General features: G+C 37.4%; 2 protein-coding genes across 2 annotated transcripts in view; both read right to left on the minus strand.

The window, feature by feature from the left end:
• Positions 1–9722: 9722 nt before the first annotated feature.
• LOC144195218 (uncharacterized) lies at positions 9723–15939 on the minus strand. Its single transcript, XM_077714684.1, has 13 exons — positions 15582–15939; positions 15121–15301; positions 14910–15046; positions 14526–14603; positions 14068–14136; positions 13431–13590; positions 13297–13322; positions 12628–12679; positions 12413–12487; positions 11830–11957; positions 11372–11440; positions 10745–10904; positions 9723–10510 (listed from the first exon to the last, which is right to left on the minus strand). Exons 2-13 carry the CDS (start codon positions 15299–15301, stop codon positions 9798–9800), a joined length of 1848 nt encoding a protein of 615 aa, XP_077570810.1. The 5' UTR covers positions 15582–15939; the 3' UTR covers positions 9723–9797.
• Positions 15940–17668: 1729 nt separating this feature from the next.
• The window catches only part of LOC144195634 (semaphorin-4C-like), a 71269-nt gene continuing 64083 nt past the window's right edge, over positions 17669–24854 (minus strand). Inside the window, exons 13-16 of the mRNA XM_077715406.1 lie at positions 23025–23140; positions 21909–22066; positions 21104–21195; positions 17669–20940 (exon numbers count right to left, since the gene is read on the minus strand). Of these exons, the coding sequence (XP_077571532.1) occupies positions 20039–20940; positions 21104–21195; positions 21909–22066; positions 23025–23140 (1268 nt within the window). The 3' untranslated portion in view covers positions 17669–20038. The remainder of the gene's footprint in view (positions 20941–21103; positions 21196–21908; positions 22067–23024; positions 23141–24854) is intronic.

The following is a 24854-nucleotide window of genomic DNA, read 5'->3' on the forward strand; positions in this document are numbered from 1 at the left end:
TATGTGTGTCCTGCAAAACATCTCCATCACATGTGTCAAAGTGGCGGCCCGGGGGCCAAATCTGGCCCGCTGCATCATTTTGTGTGGCCCGGGAAAGTAAATCATGAGTGACTTTCTGTTTTAGGATCAAATTAAAATGAAGAGTATAGATGTATATTAAATTTACTGATTTCCCCCCTTTTTAAATCAATAATTGTAACATTTTAATCATTTTTTTCTGTTTTTAGTTAAAAAATCATTTTGTAAAATCTCAAAATATATAAAAAAGCTATAATAAACATTGTTTTAGATCCATATAAAAAAAACTGAATATTCACAGCTTTTAATACAGTTCTTTTAATCCATTTATTTAAAAAAAAATCAAAATATTATATCTAAAATCTGGCCCACATTAATTCAACTTGAAGTTAAAGCCACCCGTGAACCAACCCGAGTCTGACACCCTTGATTTACACGTTTTGGCATGGTATATTTCCACGAAGTTAGGAAAGATGATTATGTGTCGCATTTTGCAGGCGTCTGTGAAATCCCTCATTGACTAATGGCTTTAAAATAGAATCTGAATTTTTCCCTGTTAAGACTCTTTGGATCGAGTCCAACTATGAAGTTCTCAGGGGATGAACACCCATTAACATGGAAGCACCACACACACACACACACAGTCCAATTACAGTATAATAAACCGTGATTGGACTATTCTACACATTTTTAGCCTTAACCAGCTTAGTCTCCGAATCCTATGGTAATGAATATTGATTTAACATAACATGAACACTTGGAAAACCTGTCACTCGAGTTGAAGATATAGCTAATCCGTTTAAACTATGCAATCTCCATTAGTCTAAACAGCCTGAAGCTATAGAATGTGATCCTAAGCTTGTGCTGACCACATTTGTAAGTTCCTGTTTTTTGTTGTTGTTGTTTTTTTGTTTTTTTGGAGGGGTATACTGCTCTTTGATTAGTCTGAAGCAATGTCTATGACTGCTTTTTTTGTCCGTGTGAAACTAGCAAGCTTCCTGCTGGGCATGGCTCATTGCCAAGTCCAAACTCTCTAACCAAGTGAAGCCTCCTTTTTTTGAAAAGAGCTGAAACATGCAACGGAAATTTCCAAGGCAAATCCGCCCAAAGAGCGCGCCCCCACCCATAGCGTTAACAACACCAACCATACCCCACCCTACCCCACCCTCCTGGGCAACAAATATGCCCTCCCCATGTCCGAAATCTAAAGAGAGACAGCAGCTGGAAGGCGTAGTGACCCTTATTGGTATATATACTGAGCTTCAATTCAAAGGGAAACACCTCTGGACTGGTTTCTCCTTTTTTTTTTTTTTAAACAGCACCTCCTTCACTTGTGCGGTGGTGCTTGAGACCTCTACAGATTACACTTGCTCCTCAGCAAGCACCAGAGAATTTCTTGGCTTGACAAATCAATGGTGCTGTTGTGGTTTAACGCTCATTTAAGTAGGGTGTGCACTTCCAACAAGGGGCCTCTGACAAGGCCATTATAAAGAACTAATAGGTAAGACTTTAACAGCATAAAGAACAAGGGGAGGACGGAATGGCTAATATAGTAAACATGACTAAAACTGTGTATATATAAACATATGTACATATTAGATATGTGCCTTCATCTTGATTTCACATAGGCTGGATCATTTTAAAAATAATATTTAGATTTTTTTTATAAATTGAGAACTGGATTAAAAGCCATGAATATTCAGTATTTTTTATATCTAAAACAATGTTTATTTGAGCTTTTTTTAATATATATTATTATATTTTACAAAATTATATTTGAACTAAAAACAGAAAAAAATGATTAAAAAATACAATTATTGATTTAAAAGGGGTAAAAATCAGGAAATTTAATATACATATATACTCTTCATTTGAATTTGATCCTAAAACAGAAAGTCAGCACTCATGATTTACTTTCCCGGGCCACACAAAATGATCCGCCGTGCCAGATTTGGCCCCCGGGCCGCCACTTTGACACATACACGTAAGGGCGTTTCATCTTTGTCACCTTGCAGTTCCACGAATATCAAGTCTAATTTGTGCACATATAAGCCGTACCTTTGATTTAGTCTTTGTTTTTTTTTACATATATGGCTTATATGCAAGAAAATACAGTGTACACATGCATAAAGTATACGTATGTACACAGATTTTCCCTATGTGAAGCCCAGAGGCATTTTTAAAAGCTACACACAACAAACAAAGATTGTTTTCTATGACTATTTGGTCCGTGGACCTCCCAGGTCCAAGAGCAGCAGCTCTATATGTTTGCAGAGCAGGATGCCTCATTGATAACAATACAGCCTCTTGGATTCTTTCACACATTCTTGTCTGCCTGCTGCTTAGGCGAACTTAACCTCTTGGACTCGACAGGCTTTGTCTATTTCTTTGCCTCCGGACACCACCATAAGCCCCCTCCTGGCTCCTTGCAGTTATAACCCCTCCCTTTTATATATTTATTTTTAATAACCAAGCACAAATTAATACAAGACCTGCTTAAGCAACCCTATTAAAAGGAATGGAAACAAGTTATGGTTAAAAAGCATGCAGTTTAATCTGTTTTATAGCCAATGCAAATAATACAAATCCTTAATTTGATCACCTTGAGCCAATATAGTTGCATTTAAATGAGTAGCCAAGTAACACGCTCTTAAATCATGGTGGACTAATGGGGGGCATAAGTTGTTCACATGAATGATGAGGCCGACACAGTCCTCGATCAAATTACAGAGCGAGTAACGATCTGTACCGCTCTAATGTCAACTGCGGCAAATCATTATTTAATTCAATACTCTGGCTAATTGAATAATTAGATTTCTCTCTGCGTAAAGATATTCTTGTTTGTCTGACTTACAAGTAAGCTTGGTTATGTCATCATAGTGGAAATATGTATATTCAGATGCTTTTGAGAGATAGTATGTAACGTGGTAGTCATGTGGAAAACATGGTGATGGTGAAAAATAGCTTATTTAAACATGGACGAGCATGACAGTTTGTTTTTCTATTGGAAGATGGACAACAGATACTCATACATAAACAAGTTTAATTCTAGTGTAGAGCAAGATTGAAAAGATTGTTTGGTGTTTACATTTTTTAAAATGTTATGAGCCACAATAACTTGGTTGCTCGTGCATGTTGGCAAAGGTATCCTTTGTTAATTATTTTTAAGATGTCGGAATCAAGTTTTAACCTTATTAAGATCAATAATGTGTAGGTTCCGTTGTGTATGTCTAACATTTGGATTTCTTGAAAAAAAAAACAGTGCTGACTTTCTGTTTTAGGATCAAATTAAAATGAAGAGTATAGATGACTATTACATTTCCTGATTTTTCCCCTTTTAAATCTATAATTGTAATTTTTTAATGCATTTCTTCTGTTTTTAGTTTAAAAATCCTTTTGTAAATTAATGATACCATTTACTTAACACTGACCTATACACTTAATAATTTCTTATATATATTTATTTACATCCCCAGGTCATCTGGAGACAATTAAAATGCCATTCAACCATTTTTTCTGCACAATTGAGTGGTAGTTTCCATTTTTTTCATTATGTTCTGAGTTAAAATCTTGTATTAGCGTTTCCTACGAGTAAAATATGCAGTTATCTCTGTTCATAGGCAACCTGACGAGACTAAATATAAACATTGGTCTGAACGCTGAACCCAAAACGTTAACGACAGCATATCAAGAATTGCATGGGCGGAAGCAACCATCATTTACATGCAAGCGTGGGTGGGAAAAATGGGAATATTCTGTAAGGGCATATCACAAAAGTTAGTGAAGTTACAGATCATAAAGCTTCTCACCAACCCCCAAACAACAGCTGTTATAGAATCAGGCAAATGGGAAAGTACACTTTGTCCTGATTTGAGCATAATGTTACATTTAATAGCAATTTAGAATGAAATAATATTTTTTTTGCCATCAGTGCCATCACTTATAAATCAGGGATAGTGAACCTATGGCTCAGGAGCCACACATGGCTCTTTTAATGTATGCTTATGGCTCTCCGCTAAACTGTGAGCTAAAATCTGAACACTACCTTAATCTTCCAGTTTTTTAATTAAACTTTTCTGCATCCCATTGATTAGCATCAGTATAACAATTTTGCCAACATAATTCTGGGACTTTTTCTACTTTAAAAGGCAGTGAAATGACTAAAAATGCACACATTTTTACGTATTTTTACTTCTACAAAATTCTAAGTATGGCTCTCAATGAATAACAATTGAAAATATGATTTGTTTATGGCTCTTTCTGTCAAAAAGGTTCCCGACCCCTCACTTAAATGATCAACATATCCAGCCACTTATATATAATAAAGAATGAGAATATATAATGTTAATTTGGAGCATTTTTACCTTCAGGTTTATTAAGCAGGAAGTTGGCAGAGTTAATTATAAGGTTGTTGAGCACTTTTAGTTTCTTTGCTTGGCTGCCAGCTGTCTCAAGGCAACATATTGTTGACTTCACAAAGATTTAGTTTCACACGGATGGATTTTGATATCTTTGTGCATCGACTCGGTGCGTGGAAGCTTGTCCCAAGAGTTTGAACCAATTAAAAGCTTATTTAAACACCAAGAGGGAGCAAGCCTGTGGTGTGTATGATGATGATGCAACAGGCTGATGGGAGGGAAAATATGCTGCTCATAGAGGAGAAAGCAAATATCCATACCCGTAGGCACTACAGATGGCACTGTAGATCCGTAGAGGGAAAGAAACGGAGGGTGGCCATGGAGCAATTTAAAAAAGATGGGGAAAAAGGTATTTTCTGGTGTAAACAGATGAGGATTAAGGCAATAATTAACTTAATGATTGAGGCAATAATTATGCTTAGATTGAAAGTAAAAAAATGTGAAAATTGTTATTTAGTAAGCCACTAAGTGTCTATGGCTTTAATGTCAACTTGATTACATGTGGACCAGACCATTTTAGATATAATCTATATTTTTTTATATGAATGGAATAAAAGAACTGGATTAAAAGCCTTGAATATTCAGTTTTTTTTATAGATGTAAAACAATGTTTATTGGAGCTTTTTTTAAATATATTTTTAGATTTTACAAAATTATTTTTGAACTGTAAACACAGAAAACAATAGATTAAAAAATTACAACTATTGATTTAAAAGAGGGAAAAATCACAAAATGTGTTATACATCTATACTCATTTTAATCCTAAAACAGAAAGTTGGCATTCATAATTTACTTTTACGGGAACTTACGGGAAAGTAAATGTTGAGTGCCGACTTTCTGTTTTAGGATCAAATTAAAATGAAGAGTATAGATGTATATAAAATTCCCTGCTAATTGTCATTTTTTAATCCATTTTCCGTGTTTTTAGTTCAAAAATCATTTTGTAAAATCTAAAAAATATATTAAAAAAAATCAAAAATAAACAGTTTTAGATCTCTAACAAACAGAATATTCAGGGCTTTTGATCCAGTTCTTTTAATCCATTTATGAAAAAAATAAATCTAAATATTATATCTAAATTATTTAAATCAATTTTAATTTTTTTCAGAAAATGAGATAAGATCAGACAGTTAAAGTACACAAATCAACAACAAATCACTGAACAAAAAGTCATCCTTTAAAAAAACCCAACTTCTATATTTCAAATCACAGTGATGTTTAAGGCAAATTCCCACCCTACACACAATACACACACAAATACACACACCTTGTGGAAGTGTACTTCTGCATCTGTTCGCAGCAGACTTCAGACAGCTGCAGAAACACTGGGCCCACAGAGCAAACATAGTATCACGTCTAGAATCTAGACACGCTTATTGTCATCTCGCCTTTGTTTTCTTTCCCTCCTCCCTGCAACTTACAGCTCCTGCCCAGAGTATCCATCTTGGAAAGACTAACACTTGGGCAGTAGGACAATTTAATACCATTTAGAGACTCATTAACTAATTGAAAGACAGGGGTCTGTAAAACCTCTTGGTGCAAATAGGCGATTAAACGTCCCTGAGTCCAAGCAGACGGCAAATAAAATCAAGTATTCAGTATGTGTGAAATCCTGTGGTTCGTAAGAGAGTATTTTCAAGATTAGTACTTTTATGAGGGCTGTCGCAAAGTAGTCTAAACTTGTAAATAGTCCTGAAGTACTTGATGTTTCTATATTTAGCTTTTAACTTGTAATAGTTTGAAACTAGTACAGACAGCTAGTAGTTTTGCTACTTTAATTCTTGTTAAAGTACTTCAATTCAAGTAGACGGCACTCAACCTATTTAAAATGGGCTGTAAAATGAAGTGTTTAATAGGCGTGAAATCGGGTGGTTCGTAAGACAGTATTTTCAAGGTTAGTAATTTTATAAGAGAAGATGGTGGCCTGCAAAAAAGTACTACAAGGAAGTACAGTATTTAAATGTAACATCATATTTAGTTGTTAATTTAACTTGCAACACTTTATTAACTTTTTAAACATTTTTGTTTGAACCAATCATGTTTAAAATTAAGTGTTTAGTGCATGTAAAATCAGGTGATTTGTATTTTTAACAAATTTTATGAGAGAAGCTGGCAAGCTATAACAACTACAAACATATACAGTACTTAAGCATATGTTTCTATTTAGCTTTTACTTCATTACTTTACTAATTTGATGAAAATAGGCCCCAAAAAAAGTATAAATAGTGAGTGTTATCCACTTCCTCATCTTAAAAGTACTGAAAAAAGATCAACATGGGCCTGGGACGAGAAGCAGTAGAGAGAAAGGATCTGTATTTTTGCTTCTCTCCAGCTGTCAGACCCTCTCCATGTCCCATGGGGGGTTGCCACGGTGACAGGAGGCCACATGTCTTGGGGGGCGTCGTCTTGGTCAAAGAACCCCATTGTTCTTGGGCTAAGCCGTCTTCACTATGCCTGTCTGCCAGGGACGGTGGCTTCAGCCTCACACCCTTCTTCTATCCTGCCCCAAAACACAGCATCTATAGAGGCGCGCCATTTTGCCTGAACACTTCTTAACCTCTTTAGGACAGGGGTTGTCAAACCCGGGTTGCTTGGCGGGCCGCATTAACGTCGACTCCATTTCATGTGAGCTTTTTAGATCTAATATATAGATTTGTTTTTAAATTGGATTAAAAGAATTGGATCATAAGCCCTAAATAGTCAGTTTTTATAGATCTAAAGCATGGTTGGGCAAACTTTTCAGCCCGGGTGGGGGGGTGGGGGGGGGGGGGGGGCACATTGACTGTAAAAATTTGACAGATGGGCGGGGTCAGCATAAGATATGATACAAATAAAAAAGTGCATCTGTTAATAGTACATATGAAACATAAACAGGAAAAAGGACCAAAGTATTCAAATACTCATCACTCATTATTAAAGTAAAATGTATAAAGTACAGAGTAAAGTCAAAAGGAATGTATTAAGATATATAAGAATGTATTTTAAAAAAATAGAAGAGCTGTAAAACATGAAAAACAAATAAGAGTGGACAGAGCTACAGCCACTGGCTTCCGCGTGACTAAATTCTTCTTCTAGAAAACGACTAATTTAAAAAGGACTGTGCAGGTAAAAAAAATACCTATTAGTCACTGGATTTCTTTCACATAGCAAGTGTGCTGGAATCCTCAGCAGCAAGCAGTACTTCATGACGACCACACAGTGGCACTAAAGTTCTGCGGAATTACTCGAGAAGGAGACAAGGAAAGCCATTTGTCGATCAAATGGATCAGGCCTTGGCATTCAAGCACAAAACGGGAACCTTGCTGCCCTTCATATAAGTGACTCTGTCTCAATGGAAGAGTGGAGAGCAACATTCCCTCTAGCTGCGCAACTGGGCAATTGCGCACTATTCGCACACTCAGCGCACAAGAAAAAACAATCCATTGCAAGCAGCCAATCATTGAATAGGATGCTATGACGCGGAGGAGCCAATCATTGCGTTGACCGCACCTGGGCATGTGGTTACTACCCAAACCAGCGTTAAATACAATTGTGCGTCTTTTAAGTTGGAATGGATGCCGGAATTTGTGCAAATAGAAGAACAAGCGTTGAAATCAGGGACATCTTTTTTTTTTATCAAGTGAGAAAGATCTGTTCTGCAAAATATGCAGTGAAAGGAAAGTTGTGAGTGAGTTTTCCAATGGAAAAATGGGGATTAATTAGAGCCAGACTACTAAGGACAGATGTGGAAAAATAAGGTAAGTCAGATTTGTGCAAATTCTAGTGCCATGTTTTATGAATGAATATTAATAAGTAAATGTTATGGTTAGATCGTTTATGGATAGGGAAAATACACTTGCTGATGGCAGCTGTGATACTGGTGAGTGGATATAGTGAGCACTTCCTGGAGATTTGCTAACTTTAGGTCTAGGTCATATGTCAAAGTGGCGGCCCGGGGGCCGAATCTGGCCCGCCGCATCATTTTGTGTGGACCGGGAAAGTAAATCGTGAGGGCCGACTTTCTGTTTTAGTATCAAATTAAAATGAAGAGTAACAATGTATATTAGATTTCCTGATTTCCCCCTTTTAAATCAATAATTCTATTTTTTTAATCATACTTTTGTGTTTTTAGTTAAAAAATCATTTTGTAAAATCAAAAAAAATATATATATAAAAAAACAGACCAATTCAAGGTGTCCCCGCCTCTGGTCTGAAGTCAGCTGGGATAGGCTCCAGCACCCCCTGCCACCCTAGTGAGGATAAAGGGGCTCAGAAAATGAAAAAAACATGCAATGAACTAAAAGTAAATATACAAACAAATTGTAGAAGGGCTTTAAAACTACCAAGTACAAAAAAAATACACTGCAGGCTAAGTAATGGTAAATGAGGGTTTTCCAGCAGTGGTACATCTTAACCGCTACTAATCCGTAATTCATTTTTTTAAAATAACTAATTTTATTTTTGCATTTCTTTGAGAAAAAAATTGTAGCAGTAGTCGCTTACACAGAGGAAAATAAAACGAGCATTTGGTTTCACGCATTGTAGTATTTATTCCTCCTTTCTAGTGAATTTCCACCAGGAATTGAAGTTGATCAAATGGCCCAAAAGGCTAATTTTCATTTTTTTGAACAACTATTTTGCTTTCACATGAATCAGGTAGTATCCTCTAACTTGGTCTGACAGATTGTTACTACACCAAGGCCGTCTTCATCTATCCACTAAAGGAACATTGACTCATTGAGCCTCGATCGAGTGACTTTAGTGAGCGAGGAATGAATGTGTGGCTGGATATTGATTGAGAGGTGGTCAGCATAAATGATTGGGCTCTCTGCGTATTGAGTGGCGAGCATAAAGGGGCAAAGCAAATAATTAGTTTTAAGTACTAAAGCGAGGGTGTCAGACTCGGGTTGGTTCGCGGGCTGCTTTAACGTCAATTTGATTTGACGTGGGGTGGACCATTTTAGATATAATATTTAGATTTTTTTTTATATATGGTTTAAAATCCCTGAATATTCAGTTTTTTAAAGATGTAAAACAATGTTTATTTTAGATTATTTTATATATTTTTAAATTTTACAAAATGATTTTTGAACTAAAAACAGAAAAAAATGATTAAAAATGCCAATGATTGATTTCAAAGGGGGAAAATCAGGAAATTTAATATACTTGTATACTCTTCATTTTAATTTGATCCTAAAACAGAAAGTCGGCACTCATGATTTACTTAACCGAGCCACACAAAATGATGCGGCGGGCCACATTTGGCCCCCGGGCCGCCACTTTGACACATGTACTAAAGCATCAGTATTGTTTTTTCCAAACAATTTAATAATGACTGCAAAAATTCATGTAAAGAATTACAGGCGGGAAAAGGTGGAAGTATCACACAGTGACATAGGGCGCGTCTTCCAACATTGCAGAGCTGGATCTTCGACCGCGGGTTTTCCTGCCGGATCCGTTTTTGTACTCTGGGGAAATCTGAGGCACCCAAGCCAGACCCGTGTCATCACTCGAGTTGATCTGATTCCTCAGGCTGCGACGCACTGAGCGGCGCCCCCTACTGGGAACACGTTTGAAAACATCTTCAAAATTAAAGTCTTCCTCACAGAAAGGCGGGCAACTGATAACTTGTGTAGCCTCTTTAGCGGAATCAGACATTGAGACCATGTTTTGTTCCTGTCTGGGTTCCTCGTCTACCGGGTTCCTGGAGCTTGGCGTGGCCACTGCACTGGTCTGTTCCCCGACTAATGGGCACACTGGTGTGGAGGCATCTTCTACATTTGTATCTGTGTGTACGCCACCCACTGGAAGAGTGTGTGAATGCTGTTCTTCGCCAGCAGGAGCTTCTTCTGACAATGCAGATATTGTCTCGATCTGTTCTTCCCGGCTCTCGCCTTCGGCGAGCTGAGGCTCCTCACGGACGTCGTCCACTGAAGCACTGACTTTCTTAAATCCGCATCTTGTCACCTTGTATCTTGACGACCTCCTTTTTTTACTCACGCCTCCTTTCTTAGGCATCAACGGAGCTCTTGTCGGACTTTGTTTCTTCGAAACGGCCACTTCAGGACCACCATCGCCTGGCTCATTCTTTATTTCTGGCAATATTGAGAGGAATAAGTCACTAATTCTGGCTTCACAAATTGCTGAATGCAAATTACAGCTTAGTATTGCTTTTTTTCTCATAAGCAATGTTTTTTTTTTACTCTGACTTGAAACATAAAACTCTTTCAATAAATTACAGATAGGGTAAATGTTACAATGCACTGTACATCTAAAAGGCTTGTATACTGACTAGTTCAATCCTATTAATGATGCAATATATCCTTTACCTGTGCAGGTCATAGGGGAAGTGTGCTGTGCTGCTGCAGAGTTGAAATTAAACAACTCTATAATTGGACTAAGGACTGGCTTCTTGGATGCGTATTCCCGAGAACCATAAAGGAAGTGGTTCACCTCCTTTTTCCACCGATTTGCTGCTTTTGAGGTAAACTGCAGAAACAGAATGTCCCCCATGAATATAAATGCAGAAAAAAAACCCAAACCTACTGGTTAACAAATGAAATAATTTAACGTTTCAATTTATCCACCTGTAAAGCTTAACAGCACATTTTTAGTCACCGTGAAGCTAAGCCCTACATACGCTTCCTCATATTTCTTGCTCTTTGTTTTTGTGTCTGATTATCCCTGCCTTTTCTTTTCATTCCAGTTCAATATTTGTTCACCGCACTTTCTATCTCACTCAGTTCTGTGCGCGTACGAACCTGGTAAATAAAAACCCTGCACACAAATGTAATACTCCCCATGCACGTTTAGAAAATACGAGCGCCGTCTTATGTACCGGGCGTGCAATTACATTTAATTAGAGCATAGCATTAAAAAAAGGAAAAAACATATTCCTGCGTTATAGGCTCTCTTTGGGAGAAAAACGGGTGAAATCCATGCCTCAGTAAACTCACTTTAATCGTCTCAGGAGGCTTAGCAGCAGAGCGTGTCGACCTCCTCACAGGTTTGCGCTCTTCAGGTAGCTAAAGGGAAGAGGAAATTGCCAGAAAGATGATGAACAAGATATGGGCCATTTCACCAATGCGTGCGCATAGGGGTGTGGATACAGTGAAATGTGATTACTTTTATATTCAGTGGAATTAAACAGTGGGCCTGTTGGCAGCTGTTAGATAAAGCTGAGTGATAGAAAGAAATTCATGTCTGCTATATAGTGAAATGAATGTGTGTGTGGGGATGTGTCAATTGTACAATATATGTACAAAAAAGGAGTGTAGACAGGTCAAATGTCAACTGGGATAGGCTACAGTCGACTGCCTTTAAATTGTATAACTTTTGAGATATTCACTTTTGAAGGTTTTACTTATTTGGAATGAAAATGACATATTGACATAAATAAGAATGTACGACAGACCTTTTTCCCTCTCTTTCGTAATCTAGCTGTAGCGCCGCTGACAGCCTCAGGTTGTTTTTCCTCAGTTGAGGGCAAAAACTCATTTGGGGAATTCTGTTGGGAGGTTTGACTTGTCTCAGACTTCATTTCTAAGGAAGGGAGTAAAAAAGATTTAATTGATTTATTTTAACTGCAGTCATACTTTGAGATAAGAGCTTAATGCGTTCCGGGACTGAGCTCGTATGTCAATTTACTCCTATCTCAAGTTAACGTTTCCCATAGAAATGAACTAAATTAATTCATTCCCAGCCTGTCGAGATCTCATATGCTCTTATCTCAATTTTTTTCTCTTATCTCAAGGTAAATATTTGCTCAGAAATTTACTACTCCCAAATTCCTCGTATGTCGGGACACTCGTATGTCAAGGTATTACTATAATACGATTTCGGAATAACAGGGACTCTTGAAGATAAAGTAATTCATAGAACGTTAAAAAGATTAAATTTGTTTTTTTTTTTTTAGCATAAGTGAACAGAAATATTTCAGCTCGTAATTACTTCTAAAAGGCATTGTATCGATAAAATAAATAAAGATGAGGTTTTACCTGTTGTTTCCTCAGGAGGTAGAGGCGCTTCACGGAAAGCTTCATTTAAATTCACCTGAGCATATTTTATTGACTCTGGGGGACAAAGAAAATAAAAAATAAGAAACAGTTTTGCAATTTGCTAGCCTAGTAAGCGAGCCTAATTATCGCCAACATTACGAAAGACAAGCTGACATTCTGCTGATCTAACTCTTAAAAATCCAAAAATGTCAAACCTGCATCAGTCATAACTTCAGATTCACTGTCTTCTGTCAGAGGAAACGTAATCTAGGCAGAGAAAAGTCATTATGAATGAACTGCTCAATAAGTGAATGTTACGTAACCATTTGATGCACTCATTTGATTTATTTTAACCCTGATAGGTCACTTTTTCAACCCATTGACGGCGCTGGACGTCCAATTCATTAAGCGAGTGAGTAGCAAATTAAGTTTTCTCGGATTAATACGCAATAATGAAGGAATTCTTTCTCAAAATAATAATCAACAAAAATGAATTTATACAGTTGTGTCATATTTGTCTCAGACATGATTAATTTTCTTCTGCCGTTTGTTGTCAACGTCGCTATTTGATGAATGAAGACATTTATGGATTTATTTGGCAATTATTGCTCAGGTTGCCTGAATATAATATTGTTTACAAATAATATATTTAGTCAGTCATCTTGAACACAAAATACATACTGTAGTCAATCCATATTAATATCGATAGAAAAAATGATTATCACACTCCAACCTATTAAAACACATATTTAATAAATATTTTTGGATAATACTGAATAGCATAAATCCAGAATTGGTGGGTTAAAAAACTGATTTTCTTCCATCCCCTCAAAATCTCAATACATTTCTCCTTCTTTTTTAAACCTAAAGAAATAATAACGTACCTTTTCTAACTGCTCCCTTGCATCTTCAACCCGGAATAAATTACAGATAGGGTAAATGTTACATTGCACTGTACATCTAAAAGGCTTGTATACTGACTAGTTCAATCCTATTAATGATGCAATATATCCTTTACCTGTGCAGGTCATAGGGGAAGTGTGCTGTGCTGCTGCAGAGTTGAAATTAAACAACTCAATAATTGGACTAAGGACTGGCTTCTTGGATGCGTATTCCCGAGGACCATAAAGGGAGTGGTTCACCTCCTTTTTCCACCGATTTGCTGCTTTTGAGGTAAACTGCAGAAACAGAATGTCCCCCATGAATATAAATGCAGAAAAAAACTAACAAACCCAAAACCTACTGGTTAACAAATGAAATAATTTAAAGTTTCAATTTATCCACCTGTAAAGCTTAACAGCACATTTTTTAGTCACCGTGAAGCAAAGCCCTACATACGCTTCCTCATATTTCTTGCTCTTTGTTTTTGTGTCTGATTATCCCTGCCTTTTCTTTTCATTCCAGTTCAATATTTATTCACCGCACTTTCTATCTCACTCAGTTCTGTGCGTGTACGAACCTGGTAAATAAAAACCCTGCACACAAATGTAATACTCCCCATGCACGTTTAGAAAAATACGAGCGCCGTCTTATGTACCGGGCGTGCAATTACATTTAATTAGAGCATAGCATAAAAAAAAGGAAAAAGCATATTCCTGCGTTATAAGCGCTCTTTGGGAGAAAAACGGGTGAAATCCATGCCTCAGTAAACTCACTTTAATCGTCTCAGGAGGCTTAGCAGCAGAGCGTGTCGACCTCCTCACAGGTTTGCGTTCTTCGGGTAGCTAAAGGGAAGAGGAAATTGCCAGAAAGATGATGAACAAGATATGGGCCATTTCACCAATGCGTGCGCATAGGGGTGTGGATACAGTGAAATGTGATTACTTTTATATTCAGTGGAATTAAACAGTGGGCCTGTTGGCAGCTGTTAGATAAAGCTGAGTGATAGAAAGAAATTCATGTCTGCTATATAGTGAAATGAATGTGTGTGTGGGGATGTGTCAATTGTACAATATATGTACAAAAAAGGAGTGTAGACAGGTCAAATGTCAACTGGGATAGGCTACAGTCGACTGCCTTTAAATTGTATAACTTTTGAGATATTCACTTTTGAAGGTTTTACTTATTTGGAATGAAAATGACATATTGACATAAATAAGAATGTACGACAGACCTTTTTCCCTCTCTTTCGTAATCTAGCTGTAGCGCCGCTGACAGCCTCAGGTTGTTTTTCCTCAGTTGAGGGCAAAAACTCATTTGATTTATTTTAACCCTGATAGGTCAAAAGCTAACCTCTTTGGCACAGATGTTTTTCCCTTTCATATTTACTCAAATACATATTTTAGTGAAATGCAAAATGCATATGGAAGAATTTAATTAAGCAATCTGTTGTTATATAAAAGCAAAACATTACTACCCAACTACATTCATTAAAAAAAACTTATTATAGCTATCGGCAGTGCATTGATTCATCAATGTTTGATGATAAAATCTGTTCACAAAGTAGCATGGCGGAGAAAAAAAAGGCAAAAAGTGGATAGTTGTTGTTGATACTTACCTCTGGAGTTGGGCAGTTAGGGGAATTCTTCAATTTTTGTCGGGCCATGAAGCGGATGAGCGTGTTCATTTCTGGTGAACCTCTCACGCCGATACTCGACTTTCTCCGCTCTTTTAATTGTGCCAAACGGGACTTTTCTGGAGAAGGAGTCAAACATGTTATTGGACAAAGTATATAAAACGCATAACTGTATCATTTTTAGTGAGCTTACCTTTACGTTTGGATGACGATGGGTTGAAAGTTTGGACAGAAATGCCAAATTGAGAAGGTGTGGCCATGTGAAAATCAATTGGGCTCCCTAAAACCGTTTCAGGTTTCTTTTCGAATGAGGGCAACATTGTGTCCCTCTGTTTAGTCTCCTTGTCCACAACAGGCATGTCTTCAGTGGCCATCTGTGTCAAAAAAAAAAAAAAAAAAAAACGTGCATTAGTATTTTATTTTTCAATTTTCCAGAGAATATAGTAATCGGTGAAAATAAATTATCAGAATTATGGGTGTTTACAATGCAGATATTAAAATAAACTCGGAAAAACTGAATAACCAGTGAATGCAATGACTTTTAGTGCCCAATTTCTCTATTTCTTGCTGGTACAGAAACCAGCATAGGCTGGGTTTAATGGCAAGGGACGACATTAGTAGTACTTATGTTGCTAACTGTTAGCAAGCACTTACCTCACAATGCCAGGGGTATCTGTTCTAAAAAATATAAACGTTAAAACAAATTGATGATTGCACCAAAGCCAAATCCGAATTTAAAATGACACTCCACAATGATATTTACATTATCGACCGTTGCATTCGGAGCCAGCAGTTCTAAAATGTTAAATAGGTAGATCGGAACAAAAATAACTTCGTTTACAAAAAAAGCTAGTGTGAATCGTTCATATTTTGCCGGCACTAAGTTTAGCAAGCAAAAGCAATACCGGATCTAGTTTAATATGAATTGCCCAATAGGACGACCAGGATGTGTCATGTGACAGTCCTGTAAGTCATTCGGTTCCGATTTCCTTTTCAAAGTTATATTTTTTTGCGTTTTCTGCATTATGTTCTTAAAAGTTACGATACATAATAAATGTTCGCATTCTAAAACAAAATCAATAATACATTTTAAATTCAGAAACTTACCTAGTAACGCTCCTTCCGCTGCAATTAATTTGTACAACAGGTGGCGCTGTTGCTAATGCGCTCGTTGGCTTTTCTCCTTAAAAATACTCCTCATATAAAACCTACTGAGGATAAATAGCATATTGGAAACACAATATAATGTTGAGTAGGCTGAATAAATTGACCATAAGAAATCAAAGCAGTTAATTTGAGTAGCAATAAAATACTTAACAGCAAACAAACAAAACAGGGCAAGTGTGGCCTGCAAAAATTAGTCTCAGCGAGAATATGGGTCTTCATAAAAATAAAATAAATAAATAAAAACATGAAAGCAACAGTCTTTTTTATTCTAACAATACAGGAGAGAAATATCCTCCGCTATTTAAAATTATGTGTTAATGGAAGGAGTGTGTACTTGTATAATTATGAGGATTTTTAACATTTAAAACTAAAACACAATGTTCTGACCCCGGCCCTTTAATTGGCCCTAAAATGACAATTTGAAACATGACATGTTTTTAAAACTATTTAATACTGTTAACTAATAAAAACACTGTTTTCTTTTGTGCCCCTCAGTTATATGGAAGCGTTGGATTTGACCTTTTCTTAAAGGATTAAAGGTTTTATAATTTGGATGACATATAATCTCTACTCTCAATGCATCGTGGTCCTGACTTTGGATGACAGACTTCAACTCTCATCCATCACACTCTGCAGGTCTGAAAAACTCATTTGACAAAAACTAAAAAACAGACCATTTGAAGTTTAGTATTTGGACATATAAAAATACTGCATTAAGAAAACATTGAGGAGACGATAATCATTTTGAAATGATAGACAGCTACCATCACATTGATAAAAAAATATGGCACAACAGTAAGATTACAAAGAACGCTCTCCCAAAATGGATATAAAAAGTGACCATGTATAGTAGTTCTTTTTCTTTAAAAATTAACTATGTACATTAAAAAAAAAGACCAAAAATAGTAAGGGACAGGTTGGCCTACCTGGAAAACAATATAACCCTACCATACATGGTCATTTTTTTTTATAAAGACTGAACCTGTATTTGGCAAAGTGGTTAGCGCATTAAAGAAAAAAAATGCCATATTATACATGGTGATTTTCTAAAGAATAATCTCGTTACTATACATGGTCATTTTTAAAAGAAAAATACCTTACAAAACATGGCCATTTTCAACCAAAAAAGCCTTACAATATGTTTTTTTTGTTGAAAAAAATCTTACTATAGATCTTTTTAAGACAAAAAAACATCCTTACTATAATAAACTGCAAAACCTTGTATAACAGCTTTTTTCCCAAAAATACTGCATATAGTAAGGCTTTTTTTCTTTCAAAAATGTCCATGTATAGTAAGGCTTTAAAAAATATAATGTAGTCCCTTGCGTTAGCCGATTTATGTTTTGCAAAGTATCTTATCTCAGTTAAATGGTCCTTATCACGGAAAAGACATGTTTATTTGTCATGCACGTGTATTTCTCGCTTGTTTTATGTTTAGTTTGTCAGGAAACATCAAATGGGTGCGACCATAAACACATTTTTCGCTATCTGCTATTGTTTACTAAAAGAAAAAATCGGAATCTCTGTATTTAAACTCGTCAAACTACCTCGAACAAAAAAAAAACACGCATATATCAAGTAGATCTCTTTTTTATTTGTGTATATAGTATGTATATACACACATATAAAAAATAAGGGCATATGTACAATGATAATAAATACCAACATGTTTGTACAAGAAATAAGTTACTTAACATTACTTTAAGAACAAACATAAAACATCAATAAGATACAATTAAAACTGGTTCAAATGAAAATGGGAATGAACACAAATTAAAAATACTGCTCTAGAGTGGTTATGGCTAATAAATGTATTAAGTTTGAAAACTTGTAGCATGCAATTTTTATGCAGCAAAAGACTGCAAATTGTTAAATTGTGTTTTTTTTTTGTTAATGCAAGTAAAGCAAAGTCCGATAACAGAAAAACAACTCAACACGACAAAGTACCAGTGTATTCAAAACAAGATCTTTTAACTTTGTCAAAAAAATGAAGACTAGCAAGTGCACACGCTCTTAAACTGATCTGCTTAAATTCAAAAAGCTCCATATTTGGTTTTTGGCAGCTAACAAATTATTTAAAAAAAGGATTTTGGTATGTTGGGTGAGCCTTCATATAAAGTTTACAAGAATAAGTAAAAGGTCCAGAAGTTCAACTGCTGACATGTAAACAAGAAACAAAAAAAAAACAGGTAAATCTATTAACCTTAAATTGTTTTCTTTTTTAAGGGAACATTCTTGGCAGTTCAAATATTCAAAAAAAAAAAAAACTTGCACATATCAGCTCACCGTTGCAAATTGGACGGACAAGTGAATATTGATCTTTTTTAGAAGAATAATTTAAGGGAAATAAAGTCAATGGGAAAAAACATCAGCAATCTACTTTGGCTTAACCAAAGTGAGACAAAATCCTTCCATTAAACCTTAAAATCAAGGCCATTTTTCCTTTCAAAAGAAGCGCAAGAATTTTTTACACATACTTTCTCATATCCAAAATTCCAAAAAATCCCCCCAAAAATGCATTTGTACAAGGCTGAACAAAATGTACAGTCATTTTGCAGAGTTGTGATCATGCAACACATTGGTGGTCTCATGTGATACGTAACATTTTCTAACTTTTTTGTCTTTCTTTCTGTCTTTTTTATAACAAAATAGGAATTTCTTGCTTCGATTTCCTGGACCATCGAGACACGTCCCCCCAAAAAAAACAACCCTGTTTGGATAAAAGAAAGAAAAAGAATGAGTTCCACACTAAAAAAGTTCAACTTTTAGCATAAAAGAAGGTAAAATATACCTGTAAAAGACTCCCAGTCAACTTGGACAAATGTTTTCTGAGCAATCTTCTACAAGGAAGGAGATTGACGGCATCCCGTCACATGTTTGTTGACATTCATGGCATCGAGCGTGGTAGTTTCCTTCATTACAGTGCAAGTCAAAAACTTCAGCCGTATAAAAAAAACATAAAGCACTTTTTCTTTTTTGAAACATCCACAGCAGTCGCAACAGTGAGTGAGGGTTCAACTACATTCTCCATGCTTTGTTGTTTAAAAGTGTGCCGTCTTTGTCTTATTGCTGAATGCTGAGAGCATTTTCTTTTCCAAATGAGCAAAATATCCACAAGTGTTCAACTAAAAACACAAATTTTTTGGATAACATGCACTTTTTTGTTGTTTTTTTTTTAGGATTTTGAAGATCACCGAGCAGAATGCGGCCTGGAATGTAAGCACTTGTTTAAAAAAAAAAGGAACTTTAGATTGAAGTCAGTTGAAGTATTCCTCAAAAAAGAGGACAACCAAAAAATCTGGATTCAAATCAAATATTGCAAAAAAAACAGGGTTGATAAAGTACAAAAAAAAACGAAATTGGCCCAAAACATTTCAAGAGATTGTCCTTCATTGAAAAGCGCTTTTTTTATGTCGTCTTCTTTCATAAAAATGTCACCTCATCAGTCCTTTCATTGTGTTTAACCACTTGACGGAATATGATTGTTGTTTTCCTTCCTCTTGACTTTTACAAATACGGGAAGACTAGCTTCCACTTTGGAGTGCAAGTAAGTACAGAGTTGAAACAAGTCTCCAAGGAATATCCAACAATTGACTGGCTTGGTCCTCTCAACACAATTTGAAATGTTGCCCTTAACCCGCTTTAAAACGCCATCAGCTCCATGACCACGAAGCAGAAACCATCCGAGACTGGGTGCCGCTTAGCACGCAATAATTATCCAAGTGCGTGTCGTCAAACCGTGGGTACGAGTCTCCGTATTTAACATGCTATAAATGTCTACAGTGATCCAAACAGGCATTGGCGAGGGAAAGAGCATTTTTTTTATGTGACGACGACAATATGTCGCCAAAAGAGAGCAGGCGTCCTCGAAATGAGGGAGGTAGGTCGGTTGTTTTGCTTTTTTTTTTTAATCTTCTTCTCTTTTTCTTTCTTTTAGAAACACCTCAGACAGACGATTCCTCCGGATTGGCGTCGGGGAGAATGCTCCTCTGTTGCAAGGTACGACGTAGTTCTTCCTTGAAGGGACTGGAGTAGTCGTTACCCCCCACGCCCACGCCAAGGCCGGCCAACCCGCCGCCACCAGCGCAAGCCCCGCTAGCCCTCTCCTCCCCGGCTGTGCTCAGGTTGAGGCGAATGTAGCCATTGCTACCGGAGCCTCGGATGTTGGTGAGACTGAGACGGCTGGGGGAGTGGATGGGCTGGCCCGGAATGGCGCTAGGTGACGGCGCGCCGCTCACGCCGTTGGGACCTAGGGCGTGGCCGGGAACGATTTTCAAAGAGCCGTCAGAGTAGTAATAATTAGCGCCTGTTTCCCAGAAACGGTCTTCGTCGCTGGGCATCTTGCTAGGTACGAACGTAGGTGGCTCCTTGGGGAGAGTGATGGGGTATACCAAGGTGCTTTCCAATGGTTTCATGTCGGCTCCTTTTCCCAGGGCGAGCTTCAGTCGTCGGCGAAGATAGAGAGCGGCTACCAGGAGGAGAAGGCACGCCGCGCCAAGAGTGATGACCAAAACCCAGAAGAGTCCCATACTGCTGTCTGGAGCACGAGCCTCCATGAAGACTGGAGCGCTAGCTACCACAGCTACTTGGTAGCGCTCCGTTTGGAATTTCACGCTTTGTTCCTCAGAGTAGCAGATGTAGCGTCCAGCTTGGATCTGACCCGCTTCCGGGACCACCAGGGCCTTGAGGGTTCGGTCAAAGCGAGGCCCGCCAGCCTCGGGGTCGCCCAAGAGGAGCTCGCGGTCGTTGACTACCCAGAATGGATGCGCCAGGTTGGAGATCAAGTGGCAGGGGAGTACCATGTCGGAGCCCACTACCACCGTGACGTTGCGGAGACGTGAGTGATCTGCGGAGGGGATTATTCAAATGAGAAAATCTTGTGTCTAAACAATTTAGCTGCTTCCAATTAAATTCCCCCAAGGCCCCCCTGGAATGTAAAATCAACTTTTTCATGAAGTAATATTCAAAGCCTGCAGGGGGGCAAGAATGAGATACGCCTCTTCACTCACCAGGACTCGGGATGGAGACGGGTTTATCAAACTTGGCTTTTCCTCGGTTGAACCGTTCCAGCATGAGGTCTTGTGACAGAGAAGATGTGGATCTGAAAATTGGAGGACAGACGGCTGTGATCAAAACAGGCGATCATGCTTCTTTTCTATTCTAGAAACTTCTTCCTGTTTCGAAAAATAAGGTTTCGTGTGGAAATCTTCAAATTTGGCTTGTTTTCTTGAATAATTCAATCACTGAGTAAATTGTATTTATTTTTTTAAATCAGGAAAACACCAGGTTTTCCACTGTTTGATATTTCACTTTAATTTAGCCATTTAGAGTGTCCAACATGTTTTTGGAATGTGAGATTTAATAAAAAATGTAGAGTCTATTTTGCTTTTCAAAAGCTTTCTAAATCAGCCACATGTTAAATTCTATTAGATGAACCCGAGTAATCACATTTCCCTCAATTTATTTTTTTTGGTAGAAAATTCAATTTAATGGCTTGGTTACATATAATTAGAAGCCATCTTTGGGTTTCAACTCTTGATTTGGGGAAAAAAAGGAACTTTATACTTCCACTTAGGGAAAACTGACAGTAAGACGACGGTATTGGATTTTGCAGCTGACGAAAAAAGCTCAAAGCAGCCACAAGGGGGAAGCATATCTCATTTTGCCAGTTCCATAAGCATCGCCTGTGTTTGTTTGACTGGTTAAACCACTAGTTGCCTATAACTAACCATCATCATTTATCTTTTGCAGACTTTAAAGTATGTACGGACAACAATTTTAGCTGTAATCCCGAATTTAAACGAATCTTCTTACCCGCGATGGAGGTCAACTCGAACACACGCTCGACCCTCGCTGTCCCAAGCGCAGTAGGGGTCTCGGGCAAGCAGACAGTCTGGCTGAGACTGATAGCGGCTACAGTTGGCTAGGGGCAACTGGAGAACCTCGGAACGAGAGCCAATGTAGACGTATTTCTGATGTGGGACAATGAGAACGAAAACCAAAGCAGATCAGAGACGGTTGAAAAAGGAAGAAGAAAGATAAACAGACAGAGACAATGACAGAACCTCATTTGGGGGGTGGGTTGGAACAGATAATGGGATAATCACTCTCAATTACAATAACATTTAGCCAACAAGTCTCCTTTCTGTGCAATCGGGGTTGCACGAAAGCCGCTGTAAAATGTTTGGTGTGGTGGATAAGTCAACATCAATGAGATGAACAGTGGATTTCAAAAGGGCTGTCCACAAACAAAAAAAAACAAGAGCTACAAAAAAAAAATGGATGGAAGTATAGGGACAAGCCACCGGGGGAGCCTTTGGGACACGTTGTGTCAACTCGGCCAGACTGAGAAAACAGCCGAGCTGTGGCGTGGCTTCAATTTAGCACAGCAGGGCGAGGATTGTAATTATGGTTATTGTCAAGCGGGTGTTTAGATTCATGGTAGAACAAAGGGCGGCTTGATAAAGTTGGGGAAAATAGCTCGATAAGGTAAACACACGTTCAAGGATCTTGATAGGGCTAAGGTATTGTGTTTTAGACAGTTTTGATAGACGTATTTATAAATTGGTTGGATTTTATTTGTTGATAAAACCGGGGAAATCTCAATGGGAGCTTTTGGGTTGATATCATTGTCACAAATTGAAAATTTAGTCGTGTATTTTGTTGTAAAATCTAGAAATACAGATACATTTCCTCCTTAAAAACGTAGAGTGCAATTTTATCAGATTTTCTTCTTTTTTGTTGTTCGATCATTTGTTTAGAAAAAAAGAGAGAGAAGGCAAAAAAACAGTTTTTGATTGACAGACTGGGCTTAACCGCGGCCATATAGCCACAGTGGTCTTCTGGGAACATTCTTAGACATTCAGTAGCTTTGCTAGTGCATCATCATATATGCAGTAGCTTCTGGGAAAAGGCCAAAAATGTATTTACCTTGGAGTGGGAAATGGTCAGGCTGTCTACTGGCTGGGCGATGTCAAACAGTTGGATTTCTTCAATCACGTGGGCTTCAGAACCCAGGATAACCACCCGCTGGAGCCAGCCTTCAGCTATAATGCAAAAGCGGAGGAGGAAAAGCAAAGTGGATTAGACCAACTTTATTATTTTACCAATGCAACAACTTAGCAAGTATTTAAGGCATGATGATGTAACATTCAGTTCATACAACCCAATGAAGTGTGCTCAGATCAATTAAGTTTGTGCTAAAATTAATGTTTTTTTGCTAAAAAACAATCTAAATCTCAACATTTAACATCTTGTCTTTGTAGTACACAACTAATAGGGATGTATATATAGTAATTAGTCAATGACTTTGAACTATAAATACTAGAAGTTGAGACAGTGTGCTCAGATCAATTAAGTTTGTGCTAATTCAGATATCAAATTAATGTTTTTTTGCTAAAAAAATCTAAATCTCAACATTTAACATCTGTTTTTTGTAGTACACAACCAATAGGGATGTATATATAGTAATTAGTCAATGATTTTGAACTATAAGTACTAGTAGTGTACATAGGCTATATTGTACTGTTTGAGGTATCAATGAAAATACCAAAAAATTGTATTTCAGCAGTACATCTTTAAAAAAAATATACTACTTTCTAAAAATGTTCCACATAACTCACAGTAGTGACTGAACAATACAAACTACTTAATAGACACAATGCATTTACACACAGCATACAAATAACCACACTCTATTATTACAATAGAGGGACCAGTATTGGCCAAGTACTAAATTCTATGTCTGGCGTTGTTTAAAAAACAAAAAAAATCCTTGTCGAGCATTGCCTCTCTCAATTCTCTCATTCCTTCTTCTCATCAGCTGTTGCTTTGTCGCAGCTAATAGCTAATCAAGCCCGAAGCCCAATTGGCACAATGAGAACACGTTTGCCAAGGGCCCCGTTGAGTTTGTGCTGCGAAGCATGGCGAGTTGGGGCTCGCCACTTGGCTCTGAAAAAGCCACTATGTATTACACCACCCACCCGCCTGCATCCGTAAGTGTGCGCTTGCCAATGTGTGTGCAAGTTGGACCCGTGAGTCGACCACAGAAGCACAAAAGTCCTAAACAGTCCGACAATGTACCAATCGCAGTTGTCCCAGACAGACATTGGAGTTGGCCGACTTTTTCATACTGAGTGTGATACCTGTTCATTACTTTTTGATTTCAAATAAAGCACACAGGCCCGATGGCCACTCAAGAGAGATATTAATTAAGTCGCACATACGCTGACATTTGCTTTGATGCGTGAAGATGAATCTCGGCATGCAAATCAAGCACTTAATTGAAACCCAGCTGAAAAGTGGCCAGATGGTGTGTTGTTTTCTGCCACCTTGCCTAGTGCAAGTACCTATCCAAATAAACTGCCACAGGCGGGAAATACTCATCTTTTCAACAACAAAAATATTCCGTACTGCTCATTTAAAGTACATGCATGATTCCTACCATGTTTTTTTGTACTTGGTGAAAATTTACAACTATGACAGCACAAACATGCGGTTAAAAAATACATTTAAGAATATATTTTCTGTTGTGTCAGTTAGATTTACCATGATTCATTTCAGAATAAAACAATTTATCAAGGTAGAGTGAGTTAATAATGGTCACAAAAATATATATAAATATTTGTGGTGCCCGGACAAAAATACATACACATATTTCAAATTTGATAGTATTTTTTTTGTAGTATCTCATTAAAAAAAACGTTCCTCAAATAATTATGAATAAACTCTCACATCAGAAACATTCACTGCATGTGTTGT

The sequence above is a fragment of the Stigmatopora nigra genome, chromosome 4 (genome assembly GCF_051989575.1).
Source record: "Stigmatopora nigra isolate UIUO_SnigA chromosome 4, RoL_Snig_1.1, whole genome shotgun sequence".
Classification (NCBI taxonomy): domain Eukaryota; kingdom Metazoa; phylum Chordata; class Actinopteri; order Syngnathiformes; family Syngnathidae; genus Stigmatopora; species Stigmatopora nigra.

What these genes read in the sequence shown, in the direction of transcription:
- LOC144195218 (XM_077714684.1), bottom strand. Translation starts at nt 15,301, where the DNA reads ATGGCCACTGAAGACATGCCTGTTGTGGACAAGGAGACTAAACAGAGG. An exon ending in TACGAAAGAGAGGGAAAAAG is followed by an intron (nt 14,137 to 14,525) that starts GTCTGTCGTACA and finishes TCTTCCCTTTAG; the next exon opens with CTACCCGAAGAACGCAAACC. An exon ending in TGAAGTTATGACTGATGCAG is followed by an intron (nt 12,488 to 12,627) that starts GTTTGACATTTT and finishes TTTGTCCCCCAG; the next exon opens with AGTCAATAAAATATGCTCAG.